Source organism: Antechinus flavipes, chromosome 4 (genome assembly GCF_016432865.1).
Source record: "Antechinus flavipes isolate AdamAnt ecotype Samford, QLD, Australia chromosome 4, AdamAnt_v2, whole genome shotgun sequence".
NCBI lineage: Eukaryota > Metazoa > Chordata > Mammalia > Dasyuromorphia > Dasyuridae > Antechinus > Antechinus flavipes.
The window spans coordinates 174085466-174111889 of record NC_067401.1 but is presented as its reverse complement, the minus strand read 5'-3'; the positions used below and the strand labels follow the sequence as shown (position 1 = coordinate 174111889).

General features: G+C 35.3%; 1 protein-coding gene across 1 annotated transcript in view; it reads left to right on the top strand.

Annotated features, from left to right (window-relative positions):
* The window catches only part of GAS7 (growth arrest specific 7), a 269235-nt gene that overhangs the window by 187487 nt on the left and 55324 nt on the right, over positions 1 to 26424 (top strand). The window contains exons 4-5 of the mRNA XM_051995544.1: positions 16338 to 16423; positions 23293 to 23346. Coding sequence (XP_051851504.1) covers positions 16338 to 16423; positions 23293 to 23346 — 140 coding nt within the window. The remainder of the gene's footprint in view (positions 1 to 16337; positions 16424 to 23292; positions 23347 to 26424) is intronic.

Here is a 26424-nt window from a genome sequence, read left to right as displayed (position 1 = left end):
AGTGTTATTATTTACATAGTTCATTAAGAATTACAAATACTTTTCCTTGTGAGTTGGCAATACAAATAATATTATCTATTATATAATAATAATAGTTAGCATTTATTTAGCACTTTAATCTTTGTAAAGCACTTTGCACATATTGACTAATTTGATCTATTCTGTGATGTAGGTCTTATTATTATACCTATTTTATAGTGGAGAAAAGTTAGTAATTTGTCCAGGATTATAAGAGTTTTGTCTAGTACCTAGAGCAAGATTTGGATGCAACTCATTGAAATTTTATCAAGAGTTGAATGATGTATTTCCTCTTTTTTTCCTTGGGACATGTGGTCTGTCATTGAGCAAAGTTCTCAAATTTTTCAAAGTTGTTTTTCTCTCTAATATTGTTATTGTGTACATTACACTTCTCATTCTTCTTATTTCCCTGTGCATTAATTCACAATTGTCTGTCAAGTTGTCTGAAATTGTTCTTTATTTCATCATTTTTTATGACAATAATGTACATTGCATTCATAAATCACAGTTTTAGACCTGCTTCAATAGAATACCCCATTTCATCCCACATTTTTAGCTATCATGAAAAAGAGTTTCTATAAATGTTTTTTTCACATTTGAATGCCTTTCCCCTTTCTTTGACATTTTTAAAATATAAGCCTAGTCTTACCATACAATTCCTAAGTATCAGAGTTTGCTTTTAAACACAATCATCAGATTCCAAAAACATCTTCACCCCTACATCTTGCCATCTTGTTTCATCTTGTCCTGGATCCTCCCTTTAATAATTCATTCTATTAAAGGGAAAAGCAGAGATAGGTAGATTACTCAAGTTTACATTCTCAATAAATGCTTTTGATAGTTTAGCCAGGGGAAGTGGGGATATTGATAGTGGCAGCAATTCTTGGAATGGGTTTAGGTGCTCAGAAAATAATTAAGTGTACAATAAATGGAATTAAAGAGGCAAAAAAGAGCCCCAGTAGAAATGAAAAAGAAGTCAAAGAATGAGGAGTTTCACTGTGGAGAATAATAAAGTCCTACTGTTGTGGGTGAGGGGGAGGAAGGTAGGTAAAATTATTCCAGACTAAACAAGTGTGGAAAATGAAACATTGCCCCCATCTTAGAATAGAGTTTTATATCCTCTTTCCCATTTCCCATTCTTTTTAATGCAGCTATTAAGTGGGTGAACTTTGAATAAAAGAGTGGAATAATGAGAAAACTAGAGCTCCAGAGATACCACATTACTAAAGTTAGGGAAAGTAAAGATGGTAAAGAGGAACAAGGCTGTGGTCCTAGAGAAAGGTTAAAGTGAAGGGGATATGGAGTTGTGAAATGATTTAACTATTCTGGAGAGCAATCTGGAACTATGCCTAAAGGGCCATCAAACTGTGCATATCCTTTGACCCAGCAGAGTCACTACTGGGTATGCCGAGGAAATCACAAAGGAGGGAAAAGGAACCATATGTGCAAAAATGTTTATAGCACCTTTCCATTCAGTGTTTTTGTCCTTCACCTCCATTTTTCTTTGCCCTGGATTTCTTCACTTCACTTAGGCAAGATGTCTATCTGGAATCCCCACTTCATCTTTAAAATCAACTACTTGGATTCTGTTTCTATTTGAAAACACTTCACCTGTAAGGTACAATTCTTCACTTCCTAGAGGCGGAGAAGCAGACCTGAGTTCAGATGTTACCTCAAGCATTTAGTAGTCAGGTTAACTTAACTTTTGAGTATCTCTTCTCATTTGCAAAATGGATTTGATTTTCTCTGAGAACATTTCCAGTTTTAATTTATAATCTTAATCTTGTAAAATAATAATAGAACCTTCCTGACAGGATTGTTATAAAGATCAAAGGGTAAAACATTTTGTGGAGGCCACACCAATATTAATTATTATTTTTCTTTGCTTGGGTTTTTTCTTCAGAATTTTATTTTTTCTTCCTTTTTCCCAAAACTAAGAAATTATACAAATTTAAGTTTTCAGCAAATAATTTTGGTGTTTATGTGAGAGAGAGGATTCTGGAGATAAGCAATTGTTTTGATAGATGCAGGACGATGAAAGGCTGGAAGATCTGCTTTCTTTTTTTGGCTCCCTTAATGGCAATGTAGACACAGCCTTTTTAAAAAAAAAAAAAAAAATTGGTGTATTTGTTGAACAAATATTTGTACAACTCATCTCTGAGAAATAAGTGAACTGAGCTTTGTGCATTTCTCTTTGATTACTCTTTCTCTGCCAACTCTAAATTAAGTTACTTTTTTTATACTTATAAATGAATCCTGATTTCTTTCCTACACCCTCAAACCCATTTTCCAGTGGCTCTAGAAAAATGGGTCAGATTTTCCCATTAGAGAGCAAAGAATGTTCATTCAGGATTCTTGAAAGTGAAAACTGATTTAATCTGGTGCACCAAAAATCTTTCCTGCTAATTTTCATGAATGTTGTATTAGATTTTGATACAGAAAGAATAGAATAGGTACCAATGCAATGCATTGTGACAAAGGGTTGAACAGAAAGTTATTTTCTCTTGGTAGTATTTCTTCTGATGTTACTCTGGAAAGTATCATTCTCCAAGGGAAGCCAGAGTTAGACCAGAGCCTTAGGCACCTGCAATTGTAAGTTGCTTGTCCTTCATTTTCAGAAAGGACAATGACATCAGGTGATGCCATGACATGCAAACTAATGAGATTTAAGTGATGGAGGGCTATGCTAAGTCACCAATCTCACTTTCTTCTCTCAAGCCTTCTGAGTCCAGTGGCAAAATATAAAGCAGGACAACTGGAGATGACTCTGGCCTTTTTAAGTGATCAAGTGATCAAGTGATCAAGATCTACTAAGTAGAACAATGCTTGTGTTCACATCTTTAGAGAGTTCATATAAGCAAGAAGTATTTAAGTACTCATTGGAGTTCACAAGTATTATAAATCTCCCATACTTGTGAACTCCAATGAGTAAAGGTGTGAACACAAGCATTGTATCAATTAGTTCTGCTTAGTACCTTGTTTCAGGTTCTAGCCCAAAACATCTCCTTGTAAGATTAGATCAAGGATACTGAACCATGCTAAATTAGATAATTATTGTCTCTATCAACTCTAATGACTTAACAACAGTCCTAGCTTGTAAATCCTAAGATTTTCTCTTGTTGGGGTTTCCGCGGGGTCTCTGGAGGCAGCCTTCCTTTCATTTCAGTAATTACAAGTGCAGTCAGGAATTAAAGTCCAAATCCTTTATTGTCTCTTTCCAAGTCTTGATTCCTTTCCTGGGGCCCAGTTGGCTTTCTTAGAGGCCTATCTCTCTCCTTGGTTCCAAGAGTTTAAGGTCCTGCCGCCAGTCCTTTGTCTTCTCTGCTTCTGCCAGCTTCTTGAGGTCCTCCTGAATGTGTCTTGGTTTCTGTGGGGGAGACAGGAGGACTGCCACTACTTCTCTAGTTTTCCCTAGTTTTGATTCTGTATGAGGCTCCGAGAGCTTCTAGTGTGCTTGTCCTTTTGGTCCTGAGAGCTTCTTGCTTATATGCCCCACACTGAGCATATACCAATCATTATATGACTAGGAAACCATAATTTGTTGTAGGATTAAATCAATGCTAAACTAGATTTAACCATTGCCTCCTCAATTCTACTTAGTACCTTGTTTCAAGTTCTGGCCCATAACATCTCCTTGTAGGATTAAATCAATCATGCTGAACCATGCTAAATCAGATAACTATTGTCTCTATCAATTCCACTGACTTAGCACCTTGTTTCAAGTTCTGGCCCATAACAGTTTTTGGGTAAAAGAGAAATAATTGCTATTATTTTCACTTTGAGCAAATCAGGGCCCAAATAATGAGCAAGTGGGATCTTGGCCTGGTACCTATTGTTGGTCAGTCAATAAGAGTCTGAGGGGTTTAGGTCTAAGACTTGGTCCTAGCTTATAAATCCTAAGATATCTTGTGAAGCTTCAGTGACAAAATTTACATAATCACATAATCTTCCTTACAAATGAGGAAAATAATCTAGAAATAGGTGGCTTCTTCAGAGATACCGAACTGGAGAGTGTCCGGACCACATTTGAACTCAGTTTTATTAATTCTAAATCCCATAGTTTATTCACTATTTTACTTTGCTGCTGACAAAAGAGTGTCTTCATTAGGACCTCTCTATACCAGTAAAATCAGAGGTCTATTCCTCCCCCCATCTGCTTCTCATATGCCCCCAAAAAGAAAAGAGGTGACAAATCCCATTAGTCAGTGAGATTCAGGGCTAATACTAAGAAACAAAGTCTGTCAGGGTAGGTAGAGTACTAGCACTAGAACCAGGAGTTAAACTCAGCTTATATACTTACCAGCCATGTGATCCTGAACAAGTCACTTAACCCTGATTGCTTCAGTTTCCTCATTTGCAAAATGAGATGGAGAAAGAATTTGTAATTCACTTAATCTGATTGCCTTAAAAAAAAAAAAAAAAAAAAAAAGACAAGTAACTACTTATTCAATAAAGGCCCAAGTAGAATTACACTTCTGTACTCTCTGACTAGTTACAACCTTACTAAGCTTCAATTTCCTCTTCTTAAATGTCCAGATGGCCTATGATGCTTTGAAAAATAATAATTATCAAGGTTATGGCAAGAGATCAGACCTATAATGAGGCGTAATAAGTAAATAGTTTAAGGGATCAGATATTGATGGTGCAATGAATGGAATACAGGCTTTGAAATCAAGAGGATCTGAGTTCAAATGTGATTTCAGATACTTAACACTTACTAGCTGTGTGATCCTAGGCAAGTCATTTTCTTAAAAAAAAAAAAAAAAAAGGAATGAAATATTGCTTTTCAGGAAGTGAACTGCTGAGCTCCTGGAAGCCCAGCGATAAAGATAGTTAACTCACCAGTATCCAACAGAATCTTAGACTTGGAAGATGAGACTCAGAAGCAACTAGTTCATGAAACAAGAATCTCCTCAATAATATGCCCAACAAGTGCTCATTCAAGTTTTGCTTATGACCTGTAAATAAGAGTTCTGTTTATCTCCTGAGAGCAGATTCGTTGCCCTTTTGGATACCTCTAATTAATAGGAAATTTATCTGACAACAAGCCTAAATATGCTTCTTTGAAGCTTCTTCCCATTGCTTCTGGTTCTGTCCTCTGGGATCAAATGAAAAGTTTGAACTCTCTCCAATATGATAGCTTTTCACATAATTAAAAACCGCTATTGTACTTTCTCTCCTTCTGCCAAGTTTTCTGTAGGCTAAACATGTCCAGTTCCTCTGACTGATCTGCTTATGACATAATCTTAATTATCTAGCAGCCTGTATACTGGGGTGCCTATACAGTAAAAAAGGCGAGTTTGGAGTTAGAGGACCCATTTTTCTTCATGAATTATGTGACCTCTGGGTCTCATCTGGAAAATGAGAGATGGGACTAACTGGTCTTGGACTCTAAATGTATGATCTTTCTGGGTGCTCTCTATTTTACCAATTTTTTTTTCCTAAAGTGTAACTCCCAGAAGAAAACCAAATTAAATTTATTTTTTTAAATTTTTTATTTAATAATTACTTTATATTGACACTCGTTTCTGTTCCGATTTTTTTTCCCCTCTCTCCCTCCACCCCCTCCCCTAGATGGCAAGCAGTCCTTTATATGTTGGATATGTTGCAGTATATCCTAGATACAATATATGTTTGCAGAACCGAACAGTTCTCTTGTTGCATAGGGAGAATTGGATTCAGAAGGTATAAATAACCCGGGAAGAAAAACAAAAATGCAGATAGTTCACATTCGTTTCCCAGTGTTCTTTCTTTGGGTGTAGCTGCTTTTGTCCGTCATTTATCAATTGAAACTCAGGTCTCTTTGTCAAAGAAATCCACTTCCATCAAAATATGTCCTCATACAATATCGTTGTCGAAGTGTATAATGATCTCCTGGTTCTGCTCATTTCACTTAGCATCAGTTCATGTAAGTTTCGCCAGTCCTCTCTGTATTCATCCTGCTGGTCATTTCTTACAGAACAATAATATTCCATAACATTCATATACCACAATTTACCCAGCCATTCTCCAATTGATGGGCATCCATTCATTTTCCAGTTTCTGGCCACTACAAACAGGGCTGCTACAAACATTTTGGCACATACAGGTCCCTTTCCCTTCTTTAGTATTTCTTTGGGATATAAGCCCAATAGAAACACTGCTGGATCAAAGGGTATGCACAGTTTGATAATTTTTTTGGCATAATTCCAGATTGCTCTCCAGAACGGTTGGATTCGTTCACAATTCCACCAACAATGCATTAGTGTCCCAGTTTTCCCCCATCCCCTTCAACATTCATCATTATTTTTTCCTGTCATCTTAGCCAATCTGACAGGTGTGTAGTGGTATCTCAGAGTTGTCTTAATTTGCATTTCTCTGATCAATAATGATTTGGAACACTCTTTCATATGAGTGGTAATAGTTTCAATTTCATCCTCTGAAAATTGCCTGTTCATATCCTTTGACCATTTATCAATTGGAGAATGGCTTGATTTCTTATAAATTTGAGTCAGTTCTCTATATATTTTGGAAATGAGGCCTTTATCAGAACCTTTAACTGTGAAAATGTTTTCCCAGTTTGTTGCTTCCCTTCTAATCTTGTTTGCATTAGTTTTATTTGTACAAAGGCTTTTTAATTTGATGTAATCGAAATTTTCTATTTTGTGATCAGTAATGGTCTCTAGTTCATCTTTGGTCACAAATTTCTTTCTCCTCCACAAGTCTGAGAGATAAACTATTCTATGTTCCTCTAATTTATTTATAATCTCGTTCTTTATGCCTAGGTCATAGACCCATTTTGATCTTATCTTGGTCAAATTAAATTTAATATCTAAGCTGGGAAGAGTCCAGCAATTTCAGTGTACACAGCATACTAAGTACTGCCAGGAAAGCTAATAACTAAACAAAGTTAACAATTTAATTGCCAGCTCTTTTCCACCTTCACAGCAACTCTCATATATAGTCCTTTTCTATGTGAGTGGCAAGCAATACTTATTCAAGTACTCTCTTATTTTCTGCACTGTCATAACCTTGTAAGTGACTGAATGAATGATTATCCTCTTTCAATTCATTCTCCACAGATTGTGTCTCTTAATCATTTAAAAGCTCATAGTAACTTTCTATTGCCTGAGAAAAAAGTAGAGGCTTCTGACTAGTATATAAGGTCTCCCAAATCCCCCTCACATGCAATCTGTCTCTAAACTATTTATCTAGACTTATCAGATATTATTCCTTTTTCTTATTTCATATCACACCCTAATCAGATGCCGTTCCATTCATTTTTCTCATTCTCTTTATTGTCTCCAAGTATTTGGACATCATTTCTCATGCCTGGAATAATGTTCCTTTTTATCATCCTATCATCTTCCTTCCTCTCTGCTAATAAGAATAATTATAATAACAAGAATGATAATGCCAGAGTTTCCCACCTTTTTTCAGGGCCTAATTGAAATCTGTGCTCCCCCTCCACACATACACACAAAGTCTACTCTGACACCCCTGGCAAAAATGTTCTCTAACACAGATTTTTATTGCATTTGGGAATCTTTTCTCTTTGTTAAATTTATTTGTTTACTTTTGTTCCCTACCTCTGTCCCCTAATACATTGTAAATTCTTTTCGGTTAAGATATTATATCTTTGTGCCCTCAAATCTTTGAAATGGAGAGGACAAAACAATAATGGAGTAGTAGGAGCCTAGTAAAAGAGAAGCTAGTTGTTCTTAATGAGTTTAGATCACTATGCCCAAATGAGTTATAACTTTTTGTACTAAAAGAAACTGGAAGATTTGATTGCTGCATTATTTTCAGCCACAATTAAAAGACCATTAGAAGTTGGAAAGGTGCCAAATGAAAGAAAAACAAATGCTGTCTTGGTTTTTAAAGAAGATTAGATTCTATAAACTAGTGAATGAACTTGACAAAATTTCTGGAAAAATTCTACATGAATTAAGGGATTGAAAAAATTTAAATCTATTTGAATGAAATGAATTTTAATGAAATGAAATTTAATAATTGTTTTCAGTATAATTGATTTATTTTATAATCTTGTATATTTTGTACTCTATAATTAAAATCAATACTCTGGGAAGAGGTTGATAGATTTCACAAGAATGCTTAAGAGGGGTCCTAACACAAAATATTTTAAGAACCTCTGGTTCAAAAGATATCATTAAAGAATAGTCTACCTACTGTACATCTTGGAAAGGAAAGAGTGATCACAAACAGCAGGTTGGCATAATAATTAATAATTCATGCCAGACTATCCTCATTTCCTCTCCTGAAAGGGTTGCTAGATGATTAAATAAGAGGGTTGAAGGAGTGCGGGGATGCTATTGATAGAGTTAATTGAGATTTAGCAAAGCATTTGATTAAGTCTATTGTTTGTGGATATCTTGGCAAGGAAAAGATTCAGAAGTGATTGAATTGTTGGACTAAAATAAGTGTCATCACTGTCTCACTGGCTCCATGAAAAGGCATTTCTGATGTAAAGCCCAAAAAATCTGTGTTCAGTCCATTACTGGGGTTGTGCTGGAGCCAACAAAAGCTGGAACCAATTGAGAAACATTTCTTCATTTATTTATTTATTTTTATTTATTTTTTAAAATAACTTTTTATTGACAGAACCCATGCCAGGATGATTTTTTATAACATTATCCCTTGCATTCACTTCTGTTCCAATTTTTCCCCTCCCTCCCTTCATCCTCTCCCCGAGATGGCAAGCAGTCCTATATATGTTAAATATATCACAGTATATCCTAGATATAATAAATGTGTGTAGAACCGAACAATTCTCTTGTTGCACAGGGAGAATTGGATTCAGAAGGTAGAAATAACCTGGGTAGCAAAACAAAAATGCAAACAATTTACATTCATTTCCCAGTGTTCTTTCTTTGGGTGTAGCTGCTTCTGTCCATCATTGATCAGAATACATCCTCATACAGTATCGTTGTTGAAGTATCTAATGATCTCCTGATTCTGCTCATTTCACTTAGCATCAGTTCATGTAAGTGTCTCCAAGCCTCTCTGTATTCATCCTGCTGGTCACTTCTTTCTTTCTTTTTTTTTTTTTAATTAAAAATTTTTTTTTATTATTATAACTTTTTATTGACAGAACCCATGCCAGGGTAATTTTTTACAATATTATCCCTTGCACTCACTTCTGTTCTGATTTTTCCCCTCTCTCCCTCCATCCCCTCCCCTAGATGGCAAGCAGTCCTATATATGTTAAATATGTTGCAGTGTATCCTAGATACAATATATGTGTGCAGAACCAAACAGATCTCTTATTGCACAGGGAGAATTGGATTCAGAAAGTAGAAATAACCCAGGAAGAAAAAAAAAAATGCAAACAGTTTGCATTCATTTCCCAGTGTTCTTTCTTTGGGTGTAGCTGCTTCTGTCCATCCTTGATCAGTTGAGACTGAGTTAGATCTTTTTGTCAAAGAAATCCATTTCCATCAGAATACATCCTCATACAATATCGTTGTTGAGGTATATAATGATCTTCTGGTTCTGCTCATTTCACTTAGCATCAGTTCATGTAAGTCTCACCAAATCCTCTCTGTATTCATCCTGCTGGTCATTTCTTACAGAACAATAATATTCCATAACATTCATATACCACAATTTACCCAACCATTCTCCAATTGATGGGCATCCATTCATTTTCCAGTTTCTAGCCACTACAAACAGGGCTGCCACAAACATTTTGGCACATACAGGTCCCTTTCCCTTCTTTAGTATCTCTTTGGGGTATAAGCCCAGCAGAAACACTGCTGGATCAAAGGGTATACACAGTTTGATAACTTTTTGAGCACAATTCCAGATTGCTCTTCAGAATGGTTGGATTCGTTCACAGCTTCACCAACAATGCATCAGTGTCCCAGTTTTCCTGCATCCCCTCCAACATTCATCATTATTTTTTCCTGTCATCTTAGCCAATTTGACAGGTATGTAGTGGTATCTCAGAGTTGTCTTAATTTGTATTTCTCTGATCAATAGTGATTTGGAACACTCTTTCATAGGAGTGGTAATAGTTTCAATTTCATCATCTGAAAATTGTCTGTTCATATCCTTTGACCATTTATCAATTGGAGAATGCCTTGATTTCTTATAAATTAGAGTCAATTCTCTATATATTTTGGAAATGAGGCCTTTATCAGAACCTTTAACTGTGAAGATGTTTTTCCAGTTTGTTGCTTCCCTTCTAATCTTGTTTGCATTAGTTTTGTTTGTACAAAGACTTTTAAATTTAATGTCATCAAAATTTTCTATTTTGTGATCAATAATGGTCTCTAGTTCATCTCGGGTCACAAATTTCTTCCTCCTCTACAAGTCTGAGAGATAAACTATCCTATATTCCTCTAATTTATTTATAATCTCGTTCTTTATGCCTAAATCATGGACCCATTTTGATCTTATCTTGTTATACAGTGTTAAGTGTGAGTCTATGCCTAATTTCTGCTAATTTCCAGTTATCCCAGCAGTTTTTGTCAAATAATGAATTCTTATCCCAAAAGTTAGGATCTTTGGATTTGTCAAACACTAGATTGCTATAGTTGACTATTTTGTCTTGTGAACCTAACCTATTCCACTGGTCAACTACTCTATTTCTTAGCCAATACCAAATGGTTTTGGTGACTGCTGCTTTATAATATAGTTTTAGATCAGGTACAGCTAGGCCACCTTCATTTGATTTATTTTCATTAATTCCCTTGAGATTCTCCATCTTTTATTCTTCCATATGAATTTTGTTGTTATTTTTTCTAGTTCATTAAAATATTTTCTTGGAAGTCTGATTGGTATAGCACTAAGTAAATAGTTTAGGGAGTATTGTCATCTTTATTATATTTGCTCGGTCTATCCAAGAGCACTTAATATTTTTTCCAATTATTTAAGTCTGACTTTATTTGCGTGGAAAGTTTTTTTGTAATTTTGCTCATATAATTCCTAACTTTCCTTTGATAGATAGATTCCGAAATATTGTATGCTGTCGACAGTTATTTTGAACGGAATTTCTCTTTGTATCTCTTGCGGTTGCATTTTGTTGGTGATGTATAAAAATGCTGAGGATTTATGGGGATTTATTTTATATCCTGCAACTTTGCTGAAGTTATGAATTTTTTCTAATAGCTTTTTAGTAGAATCTCTGGGGTTCTCTAGGTATACTATCATATCATCTGCAAAGAGTGATAATTTGGTTTCCTCATTGCCTACTCTAATTCCTTTAATATCTTTCTCGACTCTTATTGCCAAGGCTAGTGTTTCCAATACGATATTAAATAATAATGGTGATAGTGGGCAACCTTGCTTCACTCCAGATCTTACTGGGAAAGGTTCCAGTTTTTCCCCATTGCATATGATGCTTACTGATGGTTTTAAATATATGCTCCTCAATCTGGAATTATGCCCAAAAAATTATCAAACTGTGCATACCCTTTGATCCAGCAGTGTTTCTATTGGGCTTATATCCCAAAGAAATACTAAAGAAGGGAAAGGGACCTGTATGTGCCAAAATGTTTGTAGCAGCCCTATTTGTAGTGGCTAGAAACTGGAAAATGAATGGATGCCCATCAATTGGAGAATGGCTGGGTAAATTGTGGTATATCAATGTTATGGAATATTATTGTTCTGTAAGAAATGATCAGCAGGATGAATACAGAGAGGACTGGTGAGACTTACATGAACTGATGCTAAGTGAAATGAGCAGAACCAGGAGATCATTATACACTTCGACAACGATATTGTATGAGGACATATTTTGATGGAAGTGGATTTCTTTGACAAAGAGACCTAACTAAGTTTCAATTGATAAATGACAGACATAAGCAGCTACACCCAAAGAACGAACACTGGGAAACGAATGTGAACTATCTGCATTTTAGTTTTTCTTCCCGGGTTATTTATACCTTCTGAATCCAATTCTCCCTATGCAACAAGAGAACTGTTCGGTTCTGCAAACATATATTGTATCTAGGATATACTGCAACATATCCAACATATAAAGGACTGCAAGCCATCTAGGGAAGGGGGTGGAGAGAGGGAGGGGGAAAAAAATCGGAAAAGAAAGGAGTGCAAGGAATAATGTTGTCAATATAAAGTAATCATTAAATAAAAAATAAAAATTTAAAAATAAATAAATAAATAAATATATGCTCCTGACTATTTTAAGGAAAAGTCCATTTATTCCTATGCTCTCAAGTGTTTTTATTAGGAATGGCTGTTGGATTTTATCAAATGCTTTTTCTGCATCTATTGAGATGATCATATGGTTTTTGTTTGTTTGGTTATTGATATAGTCAATTATGTTAATAGTTTTCCTAATATTGAACCAGCCCTGCATTCCTGGTATAAAACTACTTGGTCATAGTGTATTATCTTGGGGATGATTTTCTGTAATCTTTTTGCTAATACTTTATTTAAGATTTTAGCATCAATGTTCATTAGGGAGATTGGTCTATAATTTTCTTTCTCTGTTTTCAGCCTACCTGGTTTAGGTATCAGTATCATGTCTGTGGCATAAAAGGAGTTTGGTAGGACTCCTTCAATCCCTATTTTTTCAAATAATTTACATAGCATTGGAGTTAATTGTTCTTTAAATGTTTGGTAGAATTCACATGTGTAATGGGCTGAGGCTTGAGTTGATGCACTGAGGTCCCAAGCACATGAGGCTAAATAGTAATTGGACCATACTCTATTAATATGTAAGCTTGGAGAAAGAATGGCCCCCACCCACTCTTTGTGCAAGTCCTGATGTGTTGTATAGGAAATGACGATTTTGGTGGGTGGAGGCAGGGGAGTGGAAAAGGAAGGGGAGGAGAGACCTTTGGGCCGGCCATAATTACTATTTAGCCTCATGTGCTTGGGACCTCAGTGCATCAACTCAAGCCTCAGCCCATTACACACATGTAAATCCATCTGGTCCTGGGGATTTTTTCTTAGGGAGTTGGTTAATAGCTTGTTCTATTTCTTTTTCTAAGATGGGACTGTTTAGTATTTACTTCTTCCTCTGTTATTCTGGGCAAGCTATATTTTTTAAGGTATTTTTGTATTTCATTTTACGTTTTCGAATTCATTGGCATAAAGTTGGGCAAAGTAGCTTCTAATTATTGCTCTAATTTCCTCTTCGTTAGTGGCGAATTCTCCCTTTTCATTTTTAAGACTAACAATTTGATTTTCCTCTTTCCTTTTTTTAATCAGATTTACTAAGGGTTTGTCTATTTTGTTGTTTTTTTTTCAATGAACCAACTCTTAGTTTCATTATTTAATTCAATAGTTTTTTTACTTTCAATTTTATTGATCTCTTTTTATTTTTAGAATTTCAGTCTACTTTCCCCTAGCTTTTTGTTGAATGTAATTTTCATTGCATTGTGATCTGAAAAGAATGCATTTACTATTTCTGCCTTACTGCATTTGAGTTTGAGGTTTTTATGTCCCTAATATATGGTCAGTTTTTGTATAGGTTCCACGAACTGTTGAAAAGAAAGTGTACTCCTTTCTGTCTGTTCAGTTTTCTCCAGAGATCTATTCTATTTACCCCTTTGATTTCTTTCTTATTTATTTTGTGGTTTGATTTATCTAATTGTGAGAGTGCAAGGTTGAGATCTCCTACTATTATAGTTTTGCTGTCTATTTCTTCTTGCAGCTCTCTTAATTTCTCTTTTAAGAATGTATATGCTACACCACTTGGTGTATATATGTTTAATATTGATATTGCTTCATTATCTATGCTACCCTTTAGCAAGATATAGTGTCCTTCCTTATCTCTTTTAATTAGATCAATTTTTGCTTTTGCTTGATCTGAGATCAGGATGGCTACCCCTGCTTTTTTGACTTCACCTGAAGCATAGTAGATTTTGCTCCAACAATTGTGAAATTTTCAGGGTGAGCATTTGTTTCTTGGAAGTTGGCAAATGCTACAAATGAGGACTTGATTTGTAGTTTTGTTGATTGTCTAGAATTGAGAAAATATTAATAAGGCAGATTAAACTTAAAAGTTTTCATGTGCACATTTTCTCTCTCAAGAGTTGTTGGTTAAACATTTACAAGGTCACCACCATTCTTTATTTACTATTTTTCATCTTATCAACGACTTGGGAAAATAGCATATAAATCAGATTCATTGATATGAAAAAAGCTACAAGTAATAGCTATTATGATGGACAATATAATCTCTCCAAATTGCTACTGGCTAAAACATTGTCTTAAATGTTTTTAAATTTAACTAAAACAATATAAAATATAATAGAATAGAATACATTGGTTGTTTTTTTTTTAACTTTTTAAATTCTGAACTTAAATCCTAGCAAGAGATGACAAGTTGGGGGTCAGAGTCCAATGAGATTGACGGTTGCTTCTCTTAAATGTTTCCTCCCTTTTTACAGTCTCTCTGTTCAGCACCTTTGGTTGAATAATGTATCCCTGAGACATGAAATTTAAGAAACCTATGAAATAAATTATTTTAAACCCCCCCCCCAAAAATCAAAAGACCCAAACATTTCCTTATATAAAATAAAATAGAAAAACAGAATTATTCATGGAACTATTAATCTCTAGTGAAATAAATGGGGGAGTTGGTGACCCAGTAGATAAAGCACCAGACTTGGAATCAGAAAGATTTCCTGAGGTGGAGGGAGGGATGGGAAAAATTGGAACAGAAGTGAGTTCAAGGGATAATGTTGTAAAAAATTTCTCTGGCATGGGTTCTGTCAATAAAAAGTTATTTAAAAAAATAAAATAAAACACATGGAAAAATTTAAAAAGCTCCGATCTAACCCAATACAAAGTTGCAACCAGCAGTAATCTAACTTTTGCTTGAATACCTCCAGTGAAGGGAATCACTCATTACCTTATGAGCCAGCCCCACTCACTTATGAATTGCTCTGGTGCAGGCATTCTTCTTATCCTGGAGTCTGTGAACTTGACATTTTAATATTTGATAACTATTTCAATAAAATTGGTTTCCTAAGTTAAAAAGAAAGAAAAAAAAGACTTCTTGAGTTTGAATTTGGCCTCAGAAACTTATTAGCTGGGTGACCCTGGGCAAATCACTTTACCCTGGTTGCCTCAGTTTCCTTATTTATAAAATGAGCTGGAGAAGGAATTGGCAAATCATTTCAGTATCTTTGCCAAGAAAACCCCAAATGGAATCACAAAAAAGTTGGACACAACTGAAAATGACTAAACAACAAGAACAAAGACTTATGGACTTGATTTCCCCATCCCTCCACCCTTCAAAAAAAAAAAAAAAAAAAAAAAGAACTTCAGAAATACTTGACAAAGAAGATATAAACAATTTGAAAAAAATCTGGGTGAGAGTTGTAGCACAAGAGAGATCATAGTTATAGCTTTTTGACCAAATTAGGAACATTGTATTCATTTTTTGAATGCCAGATTTTAGTAAAATACTGAAGAGCAAAGAATGGAATGCGGCCTGTATGGTCATTTGCCATGACCAAAGATTAGTCAAAGGAGTACGGGTGCTTAAGCTGCAGAAGAGAAATCAAGACATACATAATAGTTATACAATTATTTTTGGAAGACAGATTAGATTTGCTCCACTTGACTCCAGAATGCAGGACAAAAAGCCCTGGGCAAAAATTGCAAAGAGACAGATTGTCTTTATAATAGAGAAAAAACTTCCTAACAGTTAGAGTTATCCATTTGTAGGATGGGATGCTTTGGAAGTCATTTCCCCCTCACTGGATGTCCTCAAGCTGAGGTTAAATATATGTCATTTAAAGTATTAGTTGCATTAGATACTTTTGTAGTCCCTTCCAACTTTGGGATTCTGTAATTCCAATTATATAAAAGTCATCAGGACTGAAACTATAGTTTGAAAGAACTAGGTTCAGGAATAGGCTGAGACTTTGGAGCAGGGTTCCTGTGAAGCTCAGGGCATGAACACATAGCTGTTGGGGTGGAGCGCAGAAAACCCTTGACCTATAGGAACCATTCAATAGACATTGAAAAAGTGTTGCTTTTGGTTGTCTTTGAGTAAGTTATCTCTAAAGCCATAAATGTCCAAAGTACTTTCACTCCTAAGCAAGCACATACCATTTTCCTTCCTTTAGGATAAAATGGAAACACGCAAACCACTTTTACAACTCAGTTGAGTATACTAGGATGGTTTAGGATGGTTCAGGTTGGAGGCAGGTAACCATTCCAGGATCTATTATCCCTTCAGTTGAAGGTGGAGCTTAGCACTGTGGAGGTCCTAGGCAATAGTCTTGACCATTTTCTAAAGATCTTGGCATCTTTTTCTAGAGTTTAGGATATGGGGAGGGTGTGTCCTCTTGTTATACTGTACAATTAGAGACTAATGTCTCTGTCCCTCACAGTGAACGGCTACCACTCATCAGGGACCCCAGTGCATCAGACAGAACCTGTCCACATGAGTCTCCGAAAACCCATTGGTGATTTCCAGGTAAGGGATGTGGGTTTCAAATCTGGGCCTTGGGTGGTAGGAGCTATGAATGATATGGGCAGAATCTGATGGAGTCAGACAGTTGTCCCAATTGATTAAGTAAGGGTTTATCAAAGTCACTCTGTCTTCCAGTGTTTGTTTTTGTTTTTTAAAATAAAAACAGAGACTCCTGCTGATAAGCCCACAAATCCTTACCATCACCATCAGGAAGAGCAGTGCAGGATACTGCACTGTCATATGCCCCTAAGTAACCTTTTGTGATTTATTTTCCTTTTTAAGATTAATTTTATAGGTTCCTAAATTTGGAAAAGTAAGGTAACTTGAAGTCCAGACAAGCTAAGTGACTTGGCTAAAGTGGAAAAGAATAATAAATAGCAGAACTAGACTTTAATCCCATATCCTGATTCCAAATCCAATCTTGTTTCCACTGCTCCATGATGCCTTTTCTTGATTGGTTTCATTTAGGGTCATAAATTTGACATTAGAAGAGGTCTAAAAGATTATATTTGGCACGGATTCTTTTTTTTTAAGGAAACATTTTAGAAAATGATGGAGAGAGATTTGATCTAGTACTGCATCACCATAGAAATGCATAGAATTTGATACTTGGTATTCAGTATGCATTTATTAATTGATCAATCAATAAACATTTTGCAGGTATCTGCTATGTACCAGGCACCATGCTAAGCACTAGGTATATACCCCAAAAAGATAAAAGACAGTCCCTGAACTCAAGGACCTCAAAATTCAATGTGATAGACTACATGTAAATGTAGAATATAATATTTTTATAATAAAAATTTATATTATATAATAAACATATAATATGTAAATACATAATAATAATAACTTAGGATGATATTGAGATAATCAATAGAAAGAAAATGAACAAAAAGAAAATGAAAGGGAATCAGGGAAGGTTTTCTGTAGAAGATAGAATTTTATCTGAGACTTGAAAAAAATTATCTATTTTGATTATCATTTTAACTCTTAAAGGAGTTACCATGTTAGGCAAGTGGTATGTTTCATAACAAATTACCAAAGGACAAGTAGTTGGATAGTGAGTTTAAAAATAAGGAAAACTGTGTTTTGTCTAAGCCTAGACCTGTTAGGTAACCCAATAAGCTCTAATTAAATTTAGCATTCCTCTGCCACTGTGGTCAAAATGTCAGTGCTTCATAAATTATTGTAACTGTAGAGTAGCTGTCTTGTGGTTATGCATTTAAGCATAATTGTACCGGTTGACATTTCTGTTTGCTTTTTAAGCTTTACTGAGCACTTTGCGTTTGGTGAGATAGGTAGTAAAATGTTATCATACCCATTTTAACACATAAGAAAACTGATCACCAATTCTGATGGATGTGGCTCTCTTCAACATGAGAGGATCCAAATTAGTTCCAATTGATCTGTAATGTATTTTGATTATCATTTTAACTCTTAAAGGAGTTACCATGTTGGGCAAGTAGTATGTTTCATAACAAATTACCAAAGGACAAGTAGTTGGATAGTGAGTTTAAAAATAAGGAAAACTGTGTTTTGTCTAAGCCTAGACCTGTTAGGTAACCCAATAAGCTCTAATTAAATTTAGCATTCCTCTTCCACTGTGGTCAAAATGTCAGTACTTCATAAATTATTGTAACTGTAGAGTAGCTGTCTTGGGGTTATGCATTTAAGCATAACTGTACCGGTTGACATTTCTGTTTGCTTTTTAAGCTTTACTGAGCACTTTGCGTTTGGTGAGATAGGTAGTAAAATGTTATCATACCCATTTTAACACATAAGAAAACTGATCACCAATTCTGATGGATGTGGCTCTCTTCAACATGAGAGGATCCAAATTAGTTCCAATTGATCTGTAATGTATTTTGATTATCATTTTAACTCTTAAAGGAGTTACCATGTTGGGCAAGTAGTATGTTTCATAACAAATTACCAAAGGACAAGTAGTTGGATAGTGAGTTTAAAAATAAGGAAAACTGTGTTTTGTCTAAGCCTAGACCTGTTAGGTAACCCAATAAGCTCTAATTAAATTTAGCATTCCTCTTCCACTGTGGTCAAAATGTCAGTACTTCATAAATTATTGTAACTGTAGAGTAGCTGTCTTGGGGTTATGCATTTAAGCATAACTGTACCGGTTGACATTTCTGTTTGCTTTTTAAGCTTTACTGAGCACTTTGCGTTTGGTGAGATAGGTAGTAAAATGTTATCATACCCATTTTAACACATAAGAAAACTGATCACCAATTCTGATGGATGTGGCTCTCTTCAACAATGAGAGGATCCAAATTAGTTCCAATTGATCTGTAATGAACAGAACCAGTTACATGCAGAGAAAGAACACTGGGAAATGAATATGGACCACAATATAACATTTCCACTCTTTCTGTTATTGTTTGCTTGCATTTTTGTTTTTTCTTCTCAGGATATTTTTACCTTCTTTCTAAATCCAATCTTTCTTGTATAAAAAGATAACTGTATAAATATGTATACATATATTGTATTTAACATATACTTTAATGTTAGAATCCTTACAAGGTGTTAAGTCATTGGAATCGATAGAAACAATGCTTATGTTTACACCTTTGAGACTTCACACATTAGCTCACACATTAGTTCACAAGTTTGGGACGTTTCAGGATTCAGTATGAGATTCACAAGTTTACACCTCCCACAATCCCATTCTCTCAGAGGAGGAGTCAACCTTTGAGTTTAAGAGATTGAGAGCCAGACTTCAGTTGGGAGATTCAGAACTGGGGATTCAGAAGAGGAGAGGCTGAGGCTGGCAGAGGCAGAAGCAAAGGACTAGCAGCAAGAGCTCTCGGAACTAACCAAAACTAACCGGGCAATTTTGGAAGAGACAATAAAAGACTATACTTTAATCCCTGGCTGCATTTGAGGTGATTATTACTTGGAACTGAAACTAAGGCTGCCTCCAGAAAACCTCCCCAAGAAACCTGCTCACAGAGAACCATAATATATTAGAAAAGAAGAGAACACTACACTTTAACATATTTAACATATACGGGACTACCTGCCATCTAGGGGAGAAGGTGGAGGAAAGGAGGGGAAAAGTTGAAACAGAAGTTTTTGCAAGGGTCAATGTTGAAAAATTACCCATACATATGTTTTGTATATAAAAAGCTATAATAAGAAAAAAGAAAAAAAAAGATATGTTGGGGGTGGGGGGGAAAGTGATTACACAGCTAGTAAGCACAGAACAGGAATTTGAACCCACCTCCCAATTATAAGTGCAATTGCTAATTATGTTTATTGCCTTAATTAGGGGTATGGTGATAAACAGTGAAGTCCCCTAGAGATTAATTTAATTTAGCATGATTTTATAAATGACCAAAAAAATGGAGTGTGTTCTAAAATCTGCTAATCTGCAGATGATATTAAACTTTTCCTTTTACTGAAATGCCAAGTTGACAAGAGATAAATAGCTTTTGAGACTATTAGTGACCTGAAAAATTACTGAGGACCTTCAGAAATATTTGTAGAGTAATAGATTTTGAATTATCATGAAACACAGGAGTAACAAAGCTGGAAGAAGATTCAAACATTACCCAGCCCAACCTATACCTGAATCTCCACTACAATATACCTGAAAAGTAGTCCTCTCACAGGTGCCATGTATGAGACAAACATCTTCCAAGAAGTTGGGTGCAGGGAGTGCGTGATCTCCTTCCCTTTAAATATGAATATTAGCCTTAACTTGTGGAGATCCTAACTTCTCTCCCCACCTTCACACATGTGATCCATGAAGGTTATTCTACAGCAGGAAGAAGTAATGGGAAATCAGGTGGCACACTAGACAAATTGTGAGGTTTGGAATGTGGGTTTAAATCAAACCTCACACACTTAATAGCTATGTGTCTCTTGGCAAGTCATTTGTTTGTCTCAATTTTTTCATCTGTATAATAAGCCGGAAAAGAAAATGGCAAACCATTCCATCATCTTTCCTAAGAAAATTCCAGAAGGGTCACAAAGAGTCAGACATGATAGAAATGACTACAACAATAACAACAACAACAATTGCCTATATAGGATGACTATTGAGAGACTCAGTGGCAGGACTGAGCCGGTTGTTATTGCTGTTGTTTGTCCTTTATTGTCAAACAAGACCATGACACTGAGAAGGAGGTGTCATGACTTGCAAGTGAATTGGATTTAAGTGAGGGAAGGCTGTGCAAAATCACTAGCTTTACTCTCTTGTCCAGAGCAAGATAAATTTGTAACACAGACTTTAGTCACACTCTCCCAGCCAATTCATTCAGAATCTGTAAGGAGTGGGTGCACATTTCTAACAACCTTGGCAAGGTATCAGTCGTGTGTATTCAAGGCAGTTCACAACTCTGGATTGCAGGCCTTTTTGTCATTGGTCCATACAGGAATATCAGTACTACATGAAGCCACTTTTCTTTGTCACCTTTTTCCTTTCTGATCCTCACTAAGCAGAATCCCTTTTTGTTTGTTTGTTTGTTTCCTTCCAGATTGCCATAGCATTTACAATCTCTTTCAACTTCTAATAATCCTAAAAAGATGCTAGGAAAGTGTTGCACTATTAATTTGGCCCAATCTTATTTTCCCTCTCTGCAATTATAGTAATATCAACTACCCTCTTTAGTACTAGCTATTCCCTTCTCCCTTGGCTTCCATGACACTATATTTCCTCTTACTTATTTGAATACTGCTTGTCAGTTTTCTTTATTGGATCATAATCTCTCTCTTACCTACAAGCATTACTATTCCCTAAGGGATCAATTTGCATTGAATCAGTTATTATCTCTAAGCAAATGATTTATCTAATGGTTTATGTGTTCAACCCTAATCCTGCATCACCAGCTGCATGCTAGTCATGATACCTGGAAGTTCAATCAGTATCTCAAACTCAACACACCTATAGAACGCAGTTATTTTTTCTCTTACATGTTCCTCTTTCAGATTTTTCTGTTTTTGATGGGGATACTGTCTCTAATCTTCCAGATTAACAACCTGTGTATTGAGTCAATCTAGAATCTTTTCTCTCTCTCTCACCTTCCCAACTATATTAAATCAGTTGCCAAGCCTTATTCATTTTTTTTTAACTTATCTTTTGGTTCTGTTCCCCCCCACCCCCACCCCTACCCTCTTGCTCCTTTTTTTATTATGGACTTTTGAAATAGTCCAATCATGGACTAGTCCTCAACAGTGGTCAAATTGATCTTTCTAAGATTCAAAACTACTCTGTTCAGAAGTCTTCAGTAGATACTTATTGCCTCTAAGATAGAATATAAACTTCCCTCTATGGTACATTTAAAACCCTCTAGCATCTATTTTTCTGGAGTTATTCACATTACAATCAAATTGTCCTATCAGCTGCTTCCCATAGTTGACTTCTATGCTAAAAACATGCTTCCTTTAAGCATAAAATATGCTTCCTTCAAGACTTAATTCAGTGGCCTCCTCACTCATATCGTCAGTTTTGCCTGGTACACTTAAATTTAATTATTTATGCCATTTATCTCACAAGTAGAATGTAAACTCTTTGAAAGGAGAAACTGTTTCATTTTGGGAAATCAAGAATCATTGTTACTATAGTGTTAGACTGAGAGTGAGAAAGATCTGAGGTCTAATTTTGCTATCAGCATGACCTTGAATAAGTCCATTACTCTCTGTCAGCCTTAGTTTCCTCATTTATAAAATGGGGATAATAATAGCACCTACTTCCCAGGGTTGTTATGATGATCAGTGAAATATAGAAAGAACTTTGCATATCTTAAAGTGATATGTACACTCACATATGTGTAAATAATATGTATATATGTATATGTGTGTGTATATATACACACATGTGTTGTGTGGATATATGTGTGTATTTAATTTTGTTTATTATTATTGCACTTCATATGTCGTGACTTTTGCATCATACAATTTACATTATCAAATATTTGTTGACCTCTAGTTTGTCTGTAAAATTCTCTTCTTGTTACCTCTAGCCCATCCAATAACAGAAAAAAAAAAAATGGAAACATTAGGTCATTAGATAAATATATAATATTGTACGATGTTTTGTCTCATTCTTACTATTGAAATGTTCATTAAAAGTTCTACTTTGGGAACCTTGGGATTATATTCAATCACTTCATAAAATATAGATTGGATTTTAAAAGTCCCAGTACTGAGTTTCTGACTCTGTCCATCCTCTGTCTATGCTACCAATAAATTTTGCTCTGTCCTGAACATTCTTTCTTATTCAAACTCTAAAATACAAGGACCTCAGAAATCACCTAGGAAACATGTGGACTCAAAGTAACTGGGACTATGACTGCCTGCCTAGAAAAAGGAAGAAAATAAGAAAGAAGCAATAGACTGAACAAAAACTGAAAACAGCTTAGCTGAAAATACTTGTGGTCCACTAAATTCAGAGACAGCAAAGAAATCTGAAATATGAATTATATTACTCATAATATTTTTTCAGATTTCCAAACCTGGATATTTCAGAGTAAGAAACCATTTACAATGCAAAGGATGCTTTAATCCTCAGTGAATTCTATTGGTATTATGCAGCAGAGAATATAGCAGAGTAGTTAAGGGTAGCTGAGGAGTTAACTCTCCAAATCACAATCTGATTGTAAGAGTAGGTAGGGACCTAGTTTGAGGAAATTGCCTTAATAAAGTAGCATTCTATGTATGCCACAGTAAGCTAAGATGGGAGCTGCATGTTGTTATCTTCCATTGTCCTAGCATGGTGACTTAAGAGTTAAACTGAACATATTGGGCTTCCTTGGCACCAGGCTTAGGCATTTGTTCTTGTTCTGAAAAGCAGGATATAAAAAATGCCAAATATGGATAGCAGCTTTGATGATGCTTCTTTCCTTTCTTGCCAGAACCCAGGATCTCCATCTCCAGGCAAGAAACAGAACAAGGAAAGCACCATCACCGTAAGTATTAACTACTTTCGTTAGTATTGATGGCATGAGCAGAGTAGTCTCTATGGTAATGCAAGAAGTAGCATGGAAGGGTAAACTCAGCTAGAGAACAGGGAAGTTCCAAGACACAGAATTTAGTCAATTTTTTTTCTTCTTTATCTTTTCTTTTCAATATCCCATTTTTTTATTTCTGCTATATCTGAACCATAGTTTAAAAAAAGCCATGTTAAATGGTAGGCACCAGGAAAGAACTTGTTCAAAAAGCCTGAAAAGATTAAAGGAAGGGGGTGGAATGAGCCATGTGCCTAACTGAAATAATATTTAAATTAAAGTAGTAGCACAGTTGCTTTGTACATGATAACTTCAGTAAAAAACAAAAACAAACAAACAAACAAACAAACAAAAAAAAAAAACCAAGAAAATTTCTCCTAAAAACAGATTTCCTAGTAGGAGCCTGAAGCCAAATGATAAAAGCTGGCAGTAGGGCCATGTGACTTCTTTCCAACAGAGTTGACACTGTTTTTATGGATATATTCCTCAGTGATAGAAAACAAACAAGAATTGATCTCCTAAAGATTGTCTGAAGTAGTCAGTGAATTTCTTTACTTGGACTCCAACTCTCTGGGAGATTCTAACATCTTTCTACAGTAGTTTGGGAATAAGATGAGAATAAATTTTCAAAGTGGGCAAAGAATTCTGCCACTGTCCTACTGTGATTGAGTTCGGTGATTAAATATATAGTCTCTCTAAATTCTTCTGAAATGAGAAAATAGGCTGTGGGAGTTAAAGACAAACCTTTAAGATGGCATTGTCATGGTTTCCTTAGAACCTATTAAAACAGAGCTGAGCGTCTGAATGATCTCATGGAATTTCCTTCATTGATATGAGGGGAACCTTTTAGGTTCAACTTCTGACTTTTACTGACAATATCAAAGTACTTGCATAATAATAGGCCCAATGCAACAAGATTATAAGATGATCAATTCTGATGGACATGGCTCTCTTCAATAATGAGACAATTCAAACCAATTCCAATTGTTGAGTGATGAAGAGAGCCCTCTACACCCAGAGAGAGGACTGTGGGAACTGAGTGGGGTTCACAACATAGCATTTTCACTCTTTTTGTTGTTGTTTGCTTGCATTTTATTTTGCTTCTCTTTTTTTCTTGTGTGGCATGATAATTGTTAAATATGTATACATATATTGGATTTAACATATATTTCTATCATGTTTAACACATATTGGCCTACTTGCCATCTAGGGAGGGTGTGGGGGAAAGGGAAGAAAATTGTAACACAGGGTTTTGCAAGGGCTAATGTTGAAGAACTGCCCATGCATGTGCTTTGAAACATAAAAAGCTTTAATTTAAAAAAAAAAATCGGCCCAATGTGGCTTAGTTTATTCATTTCCTTAAAGAATATTGTAGAATTGAGGTCAGTGATAAATTAAAACATCACTATACTTAAAATAAGAATGTGCAGTAACCCAGTGAGTCATTGTCAGGACTAAGATTTAAGTTTCTACAATGTTTGTGTGATTTTTCCTTCCCCACCTTTACCCCAGCCTCCTAGCACATAGCAGACTTTGAATATATTTTTGTCAAAAGAAATAAAAGAGAAAGAGCTAATTGATACATATATATATATATATATATGTATATATATATATATATATATATATATATGTATATATATATATATATATATATATATATATATATATATATATATATATATATATATACACACACACACACACACACACATACACATATATATCACTTTAAGAATTTATGAAAGTACTTTCTTTATAATAATTCTGTGATGTTGGTATTAAAGTTATTATATTAATTTTACAGTTGAGAAAATAGACTTAAAAAGGTTAAAATAATTACCACTGGACATATAGATGGTAATTGTCAGAGACAGAATTCAAATTCAAAGCTTCTGATTACTAGTCTAATGTTTTCCCTGCTCTAAAATAAGGATGAAGAGAAAAGAACTAGAAAAATAAAGAGAAGGGAAGAGAGGAAAAAGAGAAATGAAAGAAAATGCCTATGATGGGCAGCTAGAAAAAACCACTCATAGTCTCCCTCAGTTATCTTTGAGTGATTTGCCCCCACTTCACCCCAGGCCATAGAATGTTCCCTTTACTATCCACTCTCCTAGGCAAACAACTCCTATAAATGGCAGAGGGCAAGAAGTCTTTATGCAAGAAGGGTTAAGATTATGTCTCTTCATGCAAATTAAGACAACTCTGAGATACCACTACACACCTGTCAGATTGGCTAGAATGACAGGGAAAGATAATGCGGATATTGGAGGGGATGTGGGAAAACTGGGGCACTGATACATTGTTGGTGGAATTGTGAATACATCCAGCTATTCTGGAGAGCAATTTGGAACTATGCTCAAAAAGTTATCAAACTTTGCATACCTTTGATCCAGCAATGTTACTACTGGGCTTATACCCCAAAGAGATTTTAAAGAAGGGAAAGGAACCTGTATGTGCATGAATGTTTTTGGCAGGTCTCTTTGTAGTAGCCAGAAACTGGAAACTGAATGAACACCCATCAATTGGAGAATGGCTAAATAAATTGTGATATATGAATATTATGGAATATTATTGTTCTGTAAGAAATGACCAGCAGGATGATTTCAGAAAGGCCTGGAGAGACTTACATGAACTGATGCTGAGTAAAATGAGCAGGACCAGGAGATCGTTATATACTTTAACAACAATACTATATGATGATCAATTCTGATGGACGTGGCCCTCTTCAACAATGAGATGAACCAAATCAGTTCCAATAGAGCAGTAATGAACTGAACCAGCTACACCCAGGGAAAGAATTCTGGGAGATGATTATGAACCACCACATAGAATTCCCAATCCCTCTATTTTTGTCTGCCTGCAGTTTTGATTTCCTTCACAGGCTAATTGTACACTATTTCAAAGTCCGATTCTTTTTGTACAGCAAAATAACTGTTTGGAGATGTATACATATATTGTATTTAACTTATATTTCAACATATTTAACATGTATTGGTCAACTTGCCATCTGGGAGAAGGGGTGGGGGGAAGGAGGGG